Source organism: Mobula birostris, chromosome 17, assembly GCF_030028105.1.
Source record: "Mobula birostris isolate sMobBir1 chromosome 17, sMobBir1.hap1, whole genome shotgun sequence".
Classification (NCBI taxonomy): domain Eukaryota; kingdom Metazoa; phylum Chordata; class Chondrichthyes; order Myliobatiformes; family Myliobatidae; genus Mobula; species Mobula birostris.
The window spans coordinates 63,450,178-63,464,140 of record NC_092386.1 but is presented as its reverse complement, the minus strand read 5'-3'; the positions used below and the strand labels follow the sequence as shown (position 1 = coordinate 63,464,140).

Genomic DNA, 13,963 nt, shown 5'->3' with positions numbered 1-13,963 from the left:
AGCACAACTCAAAATAAACTTGGGTATCAACTTATATAACTTGAAACGTACAAGCAATTTTCCAGTAATGGTATTTTGTTAACCAACAAAACAGCTTGTTTTTAGGGAGTTATTTTTATCTCTGGATGGGAATGGATTAACAAGCTTTCCATGTAATTCCCACTTCCCTTTACACCAAATCACACCAATGCTTCATTTAGCATCTACATTATTTCAGTTTTATGATAGAGGTTGTATAAAAAGAAACTGGGTTATAAGAAAATACTTCCACTGAACATACTGATCATAAATCTTCCAATCTTAGATGGGATCAAATTAGGTATACTACAAGTCCTATTTGATTTGTCCTAAATACATTAAGAAATTCATAAAATGAATAATGCTACAATCATCAATTCTAATTTTCCCTCAAATTCTCTGAATGATATTTGAGGCATCTGCAATAATTCCTTTTATTCCAACATACATGGAATTTGTTTCTCTACTGCATTAATGTATTTTGTCACATCCTCAAAGAATTCATTCAGGCTCATGAGGCATGACCTACCCCTCACAAAGCCATGCTGACTATCTCTAATCTGGCTATGCTTCTCCAAATGCTTGTCAATCCTGCCTCTAAGATTCTTCTCTGATAATTTGTCACCACTGAAGTAAGGCTCATTGGTCTGCAACCCCTGGATTATCCTTACTCCCTTTCTTGGACAAAGGAATTACATTTGCCACCCTCCAATCACCTGGTACTACGCCTGTGCCAGTGAGGATGTAAAGATCATCACCAAAGATGCAGCAATCACTTCCCATGCTTCCCATAGTAACCTGGGGCATATCCCAACCAGCTCCAGGGATTTACCAATCCTATTGTTTTTCAAAAATTCCAGCACATACGCTTTCTTAACATTGACATGTTCTAGCATATGAACCTGTTTTACATTGTCCTCACAAACGTCAAGGTCCCTCTTGCTAGTAAATACTGAAGCAAAGTATTCATTAAGGGCCTCCCAATCTCCTCCAACTCCAGGCAAGCTTCCTCCTCTATTCTGATTGGTCCTACCATCACTCTAGCTATCCTTCTGTTCCTCATGTGCACATAGAATGCCTTGGGGTTTTCCTTAATCTTCCACGTCTTAGCCTCCTTCTAGCTCTCCTAAATCCATTCTTCAGCTCCTTCCTGGGCATCTTGTAACTCTCCAGAGCTCTGTCTGATCCTTGCTTCCTAAACTTTGAGTAAGCTTCTATCTTCCTCTTGACTAGATATTCCACATCTTTTGCCAATTATAATTCCTTCACCTCCCTTTCCCTCCATCAATGGGACAAACCTATCCAGAATCCCAAGTGTTCCCTATAAGCAACCTCCACATTCCTGTTATGTGTTTTCCTGAGCACATCCATTCCCAATTTAGGCTCCCAAGTTCCTGCCTAAAAGCATAATTCCCCCTTCCCCTCTCCCTTGAGATTAATAGTCTTGCACATGATAAAACTTCTAACAATTACTTCTAAAGATTTCCTTGGTGTAGAAATTAAATTAAATATAAAATTAATTTTATATTGTATGTATTAAAGAGACAATGGAACTGAGCTTTTATTCAATCAAACGAACCTGACCCTGCCTCTCTACTAATAAGTTTTAGAGACCTGTTTGCTTCCTTTTCCTCAGCGTCATTCTTGCTCTCCACTTTCACTCGCTTCATTACTGCAGATGCAGTTTCCCAATACTGTGCATACATTAAAACACTGAGAAAAGAAAATCTGTACTGATGCTTACCTTCTTTCTAACGTCAGGCAAGGTTAACCACAAGAGGGACACAATAGGCAGTATAATTAGAAAGATAATTCGTTTACGTGTTGTATCTGGCCAGGCCAAACTAAGTGGCTTATCTTCATCTTCACTCTGTGTGGTAACTTCAGCCTAACAAAAAAAGGATGGGACTGTGATTTAATATTTAATGCAGGTATGTGACACAAACATTATGATTTCTGGTAAAATGGATTTTTCTTAACACAGTTATACCGCGTAGAAACAGGCCCTTCATCCCAACTATTCCATTTTGTCCAAGTTGTCTACCTAAGCAAGTCCCATATCACTTTAAAACTTTCCTAATCATGTACCTGTCAAAATGCCTCAAACTTTGTACCGATTCCTCTGACTGCTTATTCTACATACTTACCACACTTTTTTGTAACCAGGTTGACTCTCAGGTCACTTTTTAATCTCAGCCCTCCTCCTTTAATCTAGGCCCTTTAGTTTTAGATCCCCCTACCCTAGGAAAAAGACTGTGATTATCTACCTTAACTATATCCCTCACAATTCTTGCATCTCTCCTTCCAAATCCCCCTCATCCATATACCTATCCAAACTTCCTTAAGTGTTAAAAGTCAATCCACATCTACCACTTCTGCTGGCAGCTCATTCCACACTTGCACTACCCACTGAGTGAAGAATTTACTCCTTAGATACCCCTTAAATATTTCACCTTTCACCTTAAAACTATGACCTCTAATTTAGTCTCATTCAACCTGAGGGGAAAAGCCTGTTCGCATCTACACCCCTCAATTTTGTACACCTCTACATGAACTCCCAGCGCTCCCAGGAATAATTCTAACCTATTCAACCTTCCCTATAACTCAGGCCCTCAAGTCCCAGCAGCACCCTTATACATTTTCTCTTCAGTCTGTTGAACTTACTGATATTTTTCCTCTAGGTAGATGACGAGAACTGCACACTATACTCCATATTTGGCCTCACCGACATCTTGTACAACTTAAATATAACATCCCAACTCCTGTACTCAAGGCCCATGTGCCAAAAGCTCTCTTTATGACTATCCGCCAGTGACGCCACCTTCAAAGAGTTTTGGATTCTTATTCCTAGGTCCCTTTGTTCTACCACATTATCATCCCAATCATTAATACAGGTGATAAAAAGAAACAGACCCAACACTGATCCCTGTGGCACACCACAAGTCATAGTTCTCCAGTCAGAGAGCAACTATTTATTTCCACTCTGTGGCTTCTCCTGCTAGGCCAATGCTGAATCCAATTGGTTACTTCATCCTGAATGTCAAGTGACTTAACCTTCAAGAGCAGCCACCCATGTGGGACTTTGTCAAAGGCCTTGATGAAGTCTATGTAGACAATGTCTACCACCTTCCCTTTACCAGACTTTCTGCCATTGATCATCAAAACTGAGCAATTGTTTGGTTGGCAGAAGGAAAAAAACAGCTCTGCAGTCATGTTGATAAGCAAAGGTTAAAAATCAAAACTGTGTACTGATTGAGAAATGAAAAACACTCATGATTAATCTGGGATTTCAATGGAGTAATCAAGACACCTCTAAAGTCAAAACGTTCACACAGTTCCGGATGTTTCAAGAAAAATTCGAACCTACTTCATTAGTCCAATTTATTTAAGATAATTAATGACTACTTCAACAGATCATATTAACAAGGACAATCGGATCAATTAATTCTAACTTAACTATCAATAATTTTGTTTATTACAAATACAAGTTGAAATCACAGTTTTCCCTATTTTCAAGCTCCTGTATAAATAATCATGAATTATAAATAAAAAGTTTTAAAACTCCTCTTATATTATTACAATAGTTCATTGCATTTGTTTATCTTTGGAGCTGGGATCACAGCTTATCACTGTTGAGAGAGTCTATGTTCTAGGTTTTATATACATAATCGACTGAAATCTTTTGTGAATTGATATAACAGCTTTTTTGTTCTTCATCATTTACAGCAGAGCCTGATTTTCCAAGGTACAGTAATTGACCCAAAATATACTGTTCAATGACATAAAACAGATACCCTGAGACCAATTTTCTGTTTTCAGATGGTGATGTCAAGGCTAAATTACTGCCTTTTTGCTGATCACCAGTAATCAGTTTGTTTAGGATAATCATGATAATGAGTCAACATCTCTGCCTGTTTCAGGAGGCTAAGATGAACAGGGTGGGGTGCACATACATATGTATACAGAGGTTCAATTACATAGCTAGATAGGACAAAATATTTGAGGTCCATTGGTTGTACTCTTTTGATTAGGATTTGGTAAAGAGTGATCAGATACCGTTAAATATAAATAAATAAATTATATATATTTATTTATTCATTTGTTTGTTTGTTTATTTTTATTTATTTATTTATTTATTTATTTATTTAGAGTTCTTGGTCGCAGGGGTGGGCTGGAGAAGGGAATGGAAGCTGCAGCTGATTGGCGAGCACCCGTAGCATTAGAATGAAGTTATATATTAACGTGGGTTGGACTGTTTAATAACTATAATGAACTACTGGCACAATTACACTGCTAGTTCTCACCTAGTATTTGTTGGGGATACTAACAATTCCCCAAAGATCACCCCAGCCTAATTGGTGGTGAAGGTCATTGGTGATAAAGTAGGCTGGAAATCAACGCAGGCCTCAAAACAATGTTTTCTGAATTAAAATGGTTGCTTTCACTTTATGATCACAAGGAGTATTGCTGGAAATCAAAAAGCATAAACTCTTCTCTTTCACATTTCCCTTAATCGCTTAACAAGAATCAGCATCAAAACTGAAAGTTGACTAACTGTCATTTGAGCAAAAGTCCAAGGGTTTCAAGCGGTTTGAGATTGTTTAATGTCATTTCCAGTACACTAGTATAAAGGAGAACAAAATAATTGTTACTCTGGATCGCCTGAGACATGAATAAACACAATGAGATAAAGAACACAATAAATATTAATACACAAGATAGTTTATACACATAGAGTGATTGTATGTCCATGAAGGCACAGATGGTGGCTCTGACCTTACGGAAATGATAAAGTCGTGGCGTTGGGGTGTGTGGCTGGATGGGTTGGTGGGTGGAGGTGTTCAGCAGCCTTACAGCCAGGGGAGAGTAACAAGTCTGGATTGCTTGCCACATAGCTTCCTCCCTGATGGGATTGGGACAAACAGTCCATGAGCAAGGTGGGTGGGATTTACATGATGTTCCAGGCCCCTTTACGGCACTTTCAGTATACGTGTCCTTGATGGTGCCAGTGACGCAATGGGCAGTTTTGATGACCCTTTGTAGAGACTTCCTATCTGCAGATGTCCAGTTTCCATTCTGCCTCAAACTACCAACATTCTGCACAAATCAAGCCCGTTATACACCCAAGCTCAAAACCTCTTTTTGGTGTCAAGTCTGCTGGGAATGCAGTGAGGAATACAGTAATGCTTCAAATAGACATGCAGATTGAGCAGAGGACATTTGCCAAATCTTTTGTTCCACTCAGGGAATGCTTTCATATGACAACAGTGCTCTGTATTTCCATTTCAAAGCTCAAAGTTCAAAGTAAATTATCAAAGTACATATCATGGCTTGGCTTCGCGAACAAAGATTTAGGAAGGAGGCTGCCCACATCTTCTGCAGGCTCGCTGGTGGCTGACGAGGCCAATATGGGACAGGCAAGTCTGGCCACAGCGGCTGCAAGGGAAATTCTGTTCTGGAGTTGGTGCTGCTGTGTCACGATTCTTCCTCCTTCCCCTTTTGTCCTGCGTGCGTTCTCGAGGGAGGAGACAGACTGGTGAATGGTGTGTCACAAGGCCTCGCGATCGGAGGCTAGATTAGACCACGGGTGATGGTCAATGTGACAGGTTCCAAGGGATTTCTTCAAAGAGTCCGTGTACCTCTTCTTCGGTGCCCCTCTGTCACAGTGGCCATTGGAGTGTTGGCTATACAGCACAATCTTGGGCAGGCGATGATCCTCTGTCCTGGAGGCGTGCCCTGCCCAGCGCAGCTGCGTCTTCAACAGCATGGCCTCGATGCTGGTGACCTCCGCCTGTTCGAGGACTTTGATGTTGGTGATGAAGTCACTCCAGTGGATGTTGAGGATGGTGCGCAGGCAACGCTGGTGGAGACGCTCAAGGACTTGTAGGTGGTGATGGTAGGTGACCCTCGACTCAGAGCCGTACAGGAGGGTGGTCAGTACAACAGCTCTGTACATGCTGATCTTTGTGCCTTTCTTCAAGTGCTTGTTGTTCCAGACTCTTTCGTACAGCCTGCTGAATGCGTTGTTTGCCTTTGCCAGTCTGTTGTCAATCTCTTTGTCGATCTTGGCATCTGACGAGATGGTGCACCCCAGGTAGCTGAACTGGTGGACTGTCTAAAGCTCTACCTCACCGATGGTGATGCGGGGAGGGTGGTAATCTTCCTGAGGTGTGGGCTGATGGAGAACTTCTGTCTTCTTCAAGCTGACTTCCAATCCGAAGAGCTCGGCAGCCGCTGCAAAGCAGGATGTTATACGCTGCAGGGCTGTCCCTGTGTGGGCAACAAGGGCAGCAACATCGGTGAAGAGTAGCTCTCGGATGAGTTGCTCCAATGTCTTGGTGTGGAACTGTAGTTGCCTCAGGTTGAACAGGCTGCCATCGGTGCGGTATTGGAAGTAGATACTGTCCCCGTCATCAAGGTCTTCTGTGGCCCTTTCGAGCATCATGCTGAAGAAGGTGGTGAAGTGAGTCGGCACGAGGACATGGCCTCGCTTTACCAATTGGGAAGGGTTCTGAGAGGTCATTGCTGTGTCTGACTCGGCCATGCTGATCTTCATGTAGCTGGATGACCATGCTGAGGAACTTTAGGGGGCATCCCAGTCATTCCATGATTTGCCACAGACCTTCTCTGCTTACGGTGTCGAACGCTTTGGTAAGGTCAACAAATGTCACGTACAATCCCTTGTTCTGTTCCATACATTTCTCTTGGAGCTGCCTGAGAACAAATACCATGTCAGTGGTGCTCCTGCTGGCTCTGAAACCACACTGGCTCTCTGGGAGGTGTTGCTACAGACGCAGTAATGTAGGAGATGCCATCTGCAGTGGCCTCCTGCCTAGCAGGCCAGACAGTGACCACATGGCGATCACTACATCGGGAAAGGAGAGGCGATGTATTGCACATTCACTTCCCCCAGGTGAGTGGGACGTCAGGCCTAGACCTCACCCGTCCCCCCAAAGTACATATATGCCACTACATAAAACCCCGACATTCATTTTCTTGTGGGCAATCACAGTAAATACAAGAAGCACAATAGAATCAATGAAAGACCACAGCCAACAGCACAAACAACCGATGTACAATAAACAACAAACTATGCAAATACAAAAAGAGAAAAAGAAATAATAATAAAAGTAGTAAATAAATAAGTAACAAATATCAAAAATCATGAGATGAAGTGTCCTTGAAGGTATGTCCATAGGTTGTGGGAACAGTTTAGTGATGGGGCGATTGAAGTTGAGTGCAGTTATCTATTACATATTGTAGGCTTTTCCGTACAAGGGCGTTAGTGTTTCCATGCCAGGCTATGATGTAACCAGTCAATATACTCCCCAATATGCATCAATAAAAGTTTATCGAAGTTTTATATTATATGCCAAATCTTCACAAATTTCTAAGAAAATAGAGGCATTGCCGTGCTTTTTTCATAATGACACTAACATGCTGGGACACATTGCTGACCCTCTCCACCTCTGATCTTCTGATGAGGACTAGCTCATGGTTTCCTCCTCCTGAAGTCAATTATCAGCTCCTTGGTCTTACTGACATTAAGAGGTTGTTGTTTTGGCACCGCTCAGCCAGATTTTCAATCTCTCTCCTACATGCTGATTTGTCACCACCTTTGATTCAGCCAATGACAGTGGTGTCATCAACAAACTTAAATATGGCATTGGAGCTGTGCTTAGCCTTGCAGTCATAAATATAAAGCAAGTAGAGCAGGGTGCTAAACACACAGCCTTGTGGTGCACATGTGCTGATGGAGATTGTAGAGGAGATGCTGCCAATCCAAACTGACTGGGGAAAGCAAGTGGGCTAACTGAGGATCCGGTTGTACAAGGAGGTAACGAGGCTTAGGTCTTAGAGCATATTGATTAGCTTCGAGGGGATGTTAGTATTGAATGTAATCAATGAACAGCATTCTGATGATTCCATCTCGATGTTCCAGGTTTGAATGAAAAGCCAATGAAATAGCATCTGCTGTTGACCTGTTGTGATGGTAGGTAAATTGGAATGGCTCGAAGTCGCTTCTCAAGCAAGAGTTGATATGTTTTACCACTAACCTCTCAAAGAACTCCATCACAGTGGACGTAAAGTGCATCTGGACGATAGTCATTGAGGCAGTTACCGTGTTCTTTTTAAGCACTGGTATTTCACTAACTCAGTGTCAATTGCACTGACCACAATTTCTTTCTGGTTAACATAAACAATTAATACAGTAACTTGCCTTTGTGAGATGTATATGCAGTTGCTCTGATTACTTGACAGCACAACGAATCATATCTTTGCACATTGGGGGACTATTCTGCAATTTTTACTCAGATGAAAAGTGTCATTGCAATATGGGAAAAAAACAGAAATATCACAAAGAAGCAGACTCCTCTAGTCATAAATAATTAAAATTACATGGAAGTAACCTGCAGTATAGAGCATAAAATATATATTGGTGCTTATCTTAAATGTTACAAATTCATAGCAAGCTCCATCTCAGTATCTTCTACTGTACAAAGCAAGTGGAAAAATCAGGAACGATAAAACCCAACAGAACTGTCACCTCAGTCGTGGTACCACAGCAAATCTTGTAATGTGTGGTGTACAGTACTTGACAAAGCTCCTGTGACAATGATATCTGCAGTCTTAATGGCAGCAGTCTAGGTTTGCATTGCAGCAGTTAGTTTTCACTCCGATGCTGAGCTTGGATGCCGTAGCTAAGACATAAGCTACGTCACTCCATGATTATTGGGTTCACAAGTATGGAAGTGAAAACGGCTGCTAAATCCATGCTGAAACAGTTGGTTTTAAGGCTTCGCACAAAGCCCTGAGCAAGACTGGGGCTTCCTGGTCCATAATAAGCACATAGATTTCTTGAAGCACCAGTCAATGCACCAAGCACTGTGCGTATCCATCAGCTTCCCCCTACCCCATCAATACCCACATCCAAGTACCCTGCAGCAGAACTTGCCCTGGATGAGTCTGGTACTATGGATGGCATTTCCTCTCTCCCGCTTTGCCTGATAGTACTTGCAAATCTCACCATTACGTTAACCTCCATGTTCTATGAAGAGCCTGTATCTGAGCTGGTGTCTGCAAGAGTGAGATAAAATGTTTGGAAGTTTCTTGCATTGCATTCTTGCTGTCCAGCTGCATCTATCTGGCCAGGTGGCTATTTTAAGAGAGAAATGTATAAAGTACTGACATCATGAAGGAGATCGGGGAGATTAAAAGGTATACGTTAATAGCACTTGGAACTTGCACATCATAAGTGCACGTGGGATGAGGGAGGAATAGAATACAAGGAAGACTTTGAGTTTCATACACCACTGTTACCAAACATCTGCTAGCTATGCGTCAGGAAAGATCATGGCACTCATGTTGACATCAGCACTATTTAGGGGACACTAGAAGGAGGGATGTGGTGTTATCACCTTTCTCATTCGAATTTGCTGGTGCCGATTACCTGTCACCTTGCTCTGTCAGAGAGGTAACTGTAATAGTGTGTTTTGCACAATAGCTTTTGGATGGCATGAATGTCATGGCTGTGCCAAATGAATGATATCATTGGAATGGTTGGAGTATTATTGAATGTGTGAAGGTATGATGAGGGAATTGAACATTAGGTCCTATCTCTGACTTGTCAGGTACTTTGCAAGTTGGAGCTCTGGTGCATGAAGCATGTCATAGACACTACAGAATAGAAACAGTGGTTGCTAAAACATCAATCTGCCTAGTTCTATCGATCTGCACTGGGACCATACCCTCCATAACTCTTCCATCTGGGGACCTGTCCAAATTTCTCTTAAATCACTTGTGCTGGCAGCTCATTCCACACTCCTATCACCCTCTGAGTGAAGAAGTACCTCCTATGTCTGCTTAAACATTTCACCTTTCACCCTTAACCCATGACCTCTAAATGCAGTTTCACCCAACCTTAGTGGAAACAGCCTGCTTGCGTTTACTCCATCTATACTCCTCAAAAATTTTTTATAACTATTAAATATCTCCTCAGTCTTCTATGTTCTAGGGAATAAAGTCCTATCTTATTTAACCTTTCATATAACTCAGGTCCTCAAGTCCTGTCAATATCCTTGTAAATTTTGTCAGCATTCTTTCAATCTTATTTACATCTTTCCTGTAGGTAGGTGACCATAGCATTCCAAATCTGGCCTCAACAACAGCTTATACAATTTCAACATAACATCCTGTACTTAATAAAATGCTCTGTCCGCCAGAGAAAGCAGGATCTCCCAGTGGCCACATATTTTAACTCCACGTCCCATTCCCATTCTGATATGTCTATCCACGGCCTCCTCTACTGTCAAGATGAAGCCACACTCAGGTTGGAGGAACAACACCTTATATTTCATCTGGGTAGCCTCCAACCTGATGGCATGAACATTGACTTCTTTAACTTCCGTTAATGCCCCACCTCCCCTTCGTATCCTATCTGTTATTTATTTATTATTAATTTTTTTCTTTTTTTCCCTCTCTCTCCTTTTTCTCCCTCTGTCCCTTTCACTATACTCCTTGCCCATCCTCTGGGCTTCCCCCCTCCCCCTTTCTTTGTTCCTAGGCCTCCTGTCCCACGATCCTCTCATATCCCTTTTGCCAATCAACTGTCCAGCTCTTGGCTCCATCCCTCCCCCTCCTGCCTTCTCCTATCATTTAGGATCTCGCCCTTCCCCTCCCACTTTCAAATCTCTTACTATCTCTTCTTTCAGTTAGTCCTGACAAAGGGTCTCGGCCCGAAACGTCAACTGTACCTCTCCCTATAGATGCTGCCTAGCCTGCTGCGTTCACCAGCAATTTTTATGTGTGTTGCTTGAAATTCCACGATCTGCAGATTTCCTCGTGTTTGCTGTACGTATTACACTGACTTACGAAGACTAATGTGCTAAAAGCTTTCTTTATGACCTTATCTATCTGTGATGACACTTTCAGGGAATTATCGATCTATATTCATAGATCCTTCTGTTCTACGGACTCCTCAGTGCTCTTTAGCTCAGTGTGTGTGACCTACCCTGACTGGTCCTCCCTAAGTGCAACACCTTGCGCTTGTCTGCATTAGGTTCCATGTGCCAATTTTCAGCTTATTTTTCTAGCCTGTCCAGATCCTGTTGCAAGCTTTGATAGTTTTCCTTGCTGTCCACAACACCCCTAATCTTGGTGTCATCCACAAATTTGCTGATCCAATTTACCACATTAGCATCCAGATTGTTGATATAGATGACAGGCCCAGCACCGCTCTATGTGGCTCACCATCAGTCACAGGCATCCAGTCAGAGAGGCAACCATCTACTAGCATTCTCTCACATCTCCTGCAAAGCCAATGTTTAATCCAATTTAGTATCTTACCTTGTATGCAAAGTGACTGAACTTTCTTGACCAATCTCCCATGTGGGACCTTGTCAAAGGCCTCGCTGAAGTCCATGTAGACAACATCCACTGCCTTGCTTTCATCAACTTTCCAGGTAACCCACAAAAAACTCTATAAGATTGGTTAGAAATGACGTACCACACACCAAGCCATGTTGATTATCCCTACTCAGTCCCTGTCTATCCAAATAGTTATATATCTATTCCCTTACGATATGTTCCAATACCTTTCCCACTATGTGTCAGGCTCACCAGACTATAGTTGCCTGGCTGATTCTTAGATCCTCTTGTAAACAAGAGAACAAGATTAGCTAAACTCTAATCCTCTGATACGTCACCCATGGCTAAGGATGTTTGAAGTATCTCTGCTAGGGCCCCTGCAATTTCTGCACCAGCTTCCCACAGGGTCCAAGAAAACACATCATCAGGCTCTGGGGATTTATGCACTCTAATTTCCATCAAGACAGCAAACACCTCCTCCTCTGGAATCTGTATAGGATCCGGAACGTCATTGCTGCATTGCTTCATACCTATCGACTCTGTGTCCATCTCCCAAGTAAATACAGATGCAAAAGATTCACTTGACATCTCCCCCACCTCTTTCGGCACCCTGCATAGATTGCCATTCTGATCTTCCAGAGGAAGAATTTTGTCCCTTGCTATCCTTCGCTTTTAATATATCCAGAGAAGCCCTTAGGATTCTCCTTCACCTTTTCTGCTGGAGCAACCTCATACCTTCTTTTAGTCCTTCTGTTTTCCTTAAGTGTTCTCTTGCATTTCTTATCCTCCTCAAAAACCTCACTTACTCCTCTCTGCCTATACCTGTACCTACCATGCACCTCCTTTTCCTCATAGCTTCATATTTCATAGTCTCAATACCTCTCGAAAACCAAGGTTCCCTAAACCCAATATCCTTGCCTTTTACTCTGACAGGAACACACATACTCTGTACTCTCAAAATTTCAGGTTTGAAGGCTCCCACTTGCCAAATACACCTTTGCCAGAGGACAACCTATCCCAATTCACACTTGCCAGATCTTTTCTGACACCATCAAAATTAGCCTTTCTCCAATTTAGAATCTCAACCTGAGGATCAGATCTATCCTTTTCCATAATTATTTAAAAAACAAACAGTATTTTGATCATTAGATGAAAAGTGTTCCCCTATGCTAACTTCTGTTATCTGCTCTGTCTCATTCCCTAATAGGAGATCTAGTATTGTATTCTCTCTAGTTAGGACCTCTATGTATTGATTAAGGAAGCTTTCCCGTACACATTTGACAAACTCTTTCCAATTCAACCCTTTTATAGTATGGGAGTCTCAGTTAATATGTGGAAAGTTAAAATCACTTACTATCACAATCTTATGTTTCTTGCAGCAGTCTGGAATCTCCCTACAAATTTGCTTCTCTAAATCTCACGGACTGTTGGGTGGTCTATAATATAATCCCATTAATGTAGTCGTACCTTTTTTATTCCTCAGTTCTAGCCATAAAGCCTAATGAAACCCTGGAACACTAAGCTGCCAGTCTTGCCTCCGCTCAACCTCTTGAGTCCAGACTTGTATGTAGCCTTAACAACATCTTTCTCCACAACCATTCCACTAACTGTTCTGGCGCTATGGTTCCCTCCTTTAATGCCCCACCTCCCTTGCAGCACGAGCAAACCATCCCACTAGGATATTATTCCGCCTCCAGTTCAAGTCCCACCTTCCCTGGAAGAGAGCTCATTGATTCAAAAAATCCGAAGCTCTCCCTCTTGCACCACCTCTTCAACCATGTGTTACACTGTATGACCTACCGATTTCTGGCCTCACTAGCACATGGCACAGGTAGCAATCCTGAGATCTCAACCCTGGAGGTCCTGTCCTTTAACTTAGCACGTAACTCCCTGAACTCCCTTTGCAGAACCTCATTACTGCTCCTACCCATGTCATTGGTACCAACATGGACCACAACCTCTGGCAACTGGTGCGAAAACAGGTGGTGCTATTGCTAATAGATAGTGTTTTCAGGTACGTATGCTGTCCTTGAGTATATTTCTGAGGTCACAAAACTTCTAGCAGCACTGAATGCAAATCAAAGAAGCTTCAAGTCTCTTGTTTATTTCAAGTTAGTGTCCCTTTACTTGTGTCTGGCAGACTTGTTGAGCTCTTGGGGATCAAGAAACTCTGCCCTTCTCTTGCTTCTCCCATTAACGCCTCTAGACTTAAACTGGAAAACCTGGGTGGTCAGTTTTGACAGTGTCAGGTCACATCTTTCAGCAAGTTCCTAGCACTGAACTAACTTCCAACTACAGCTGCTTCATAAGCATTTTGCCTGGTGTGGGATGGTCGGCTTACCAGGTGTGACCAGCCACTCTATGATGTGCTAAGGTCACTGAATCACTTAGGTGACGGTATATTATGTTCAACTGATATTGGTTAGTTCAGCAAGGATTAATCACACATTTGCTTGCCAAAAAATGGTCAAATTAGTTTTATTGCTGAGATCCAGCAGTAAAAAAGCAAATACAGTTAGAAATATTGTGATTGCATATTAATCTGACATTCACGATTATGTCATTGTTTTGGCACATC

The 13,963-nt window shown here is 42.1% G+C and overlaps 1 protein-coding gene across 1 annotated transcript in view; it reads right to left on the bottom strand.

The window, feature by feature from the left end:
- Positions 1-13,963, bottom strand: part of slc24a2 (solute carrier family 24 member 2) — a 250,813-nt gene that overhangs the window by 11,846 nt on the left and 225,004 nt on the right. The window contains exon 8 of the mRNA XM_072281116.1: positions 1,763-1,906. Coding sequence (XP_072137217.1) covers positions 1,763-1,906 — 144 coding nt within the window. The remainder of the gene's footprint in view (positions 1-1,762; positions 1,907-13,963) is intronic.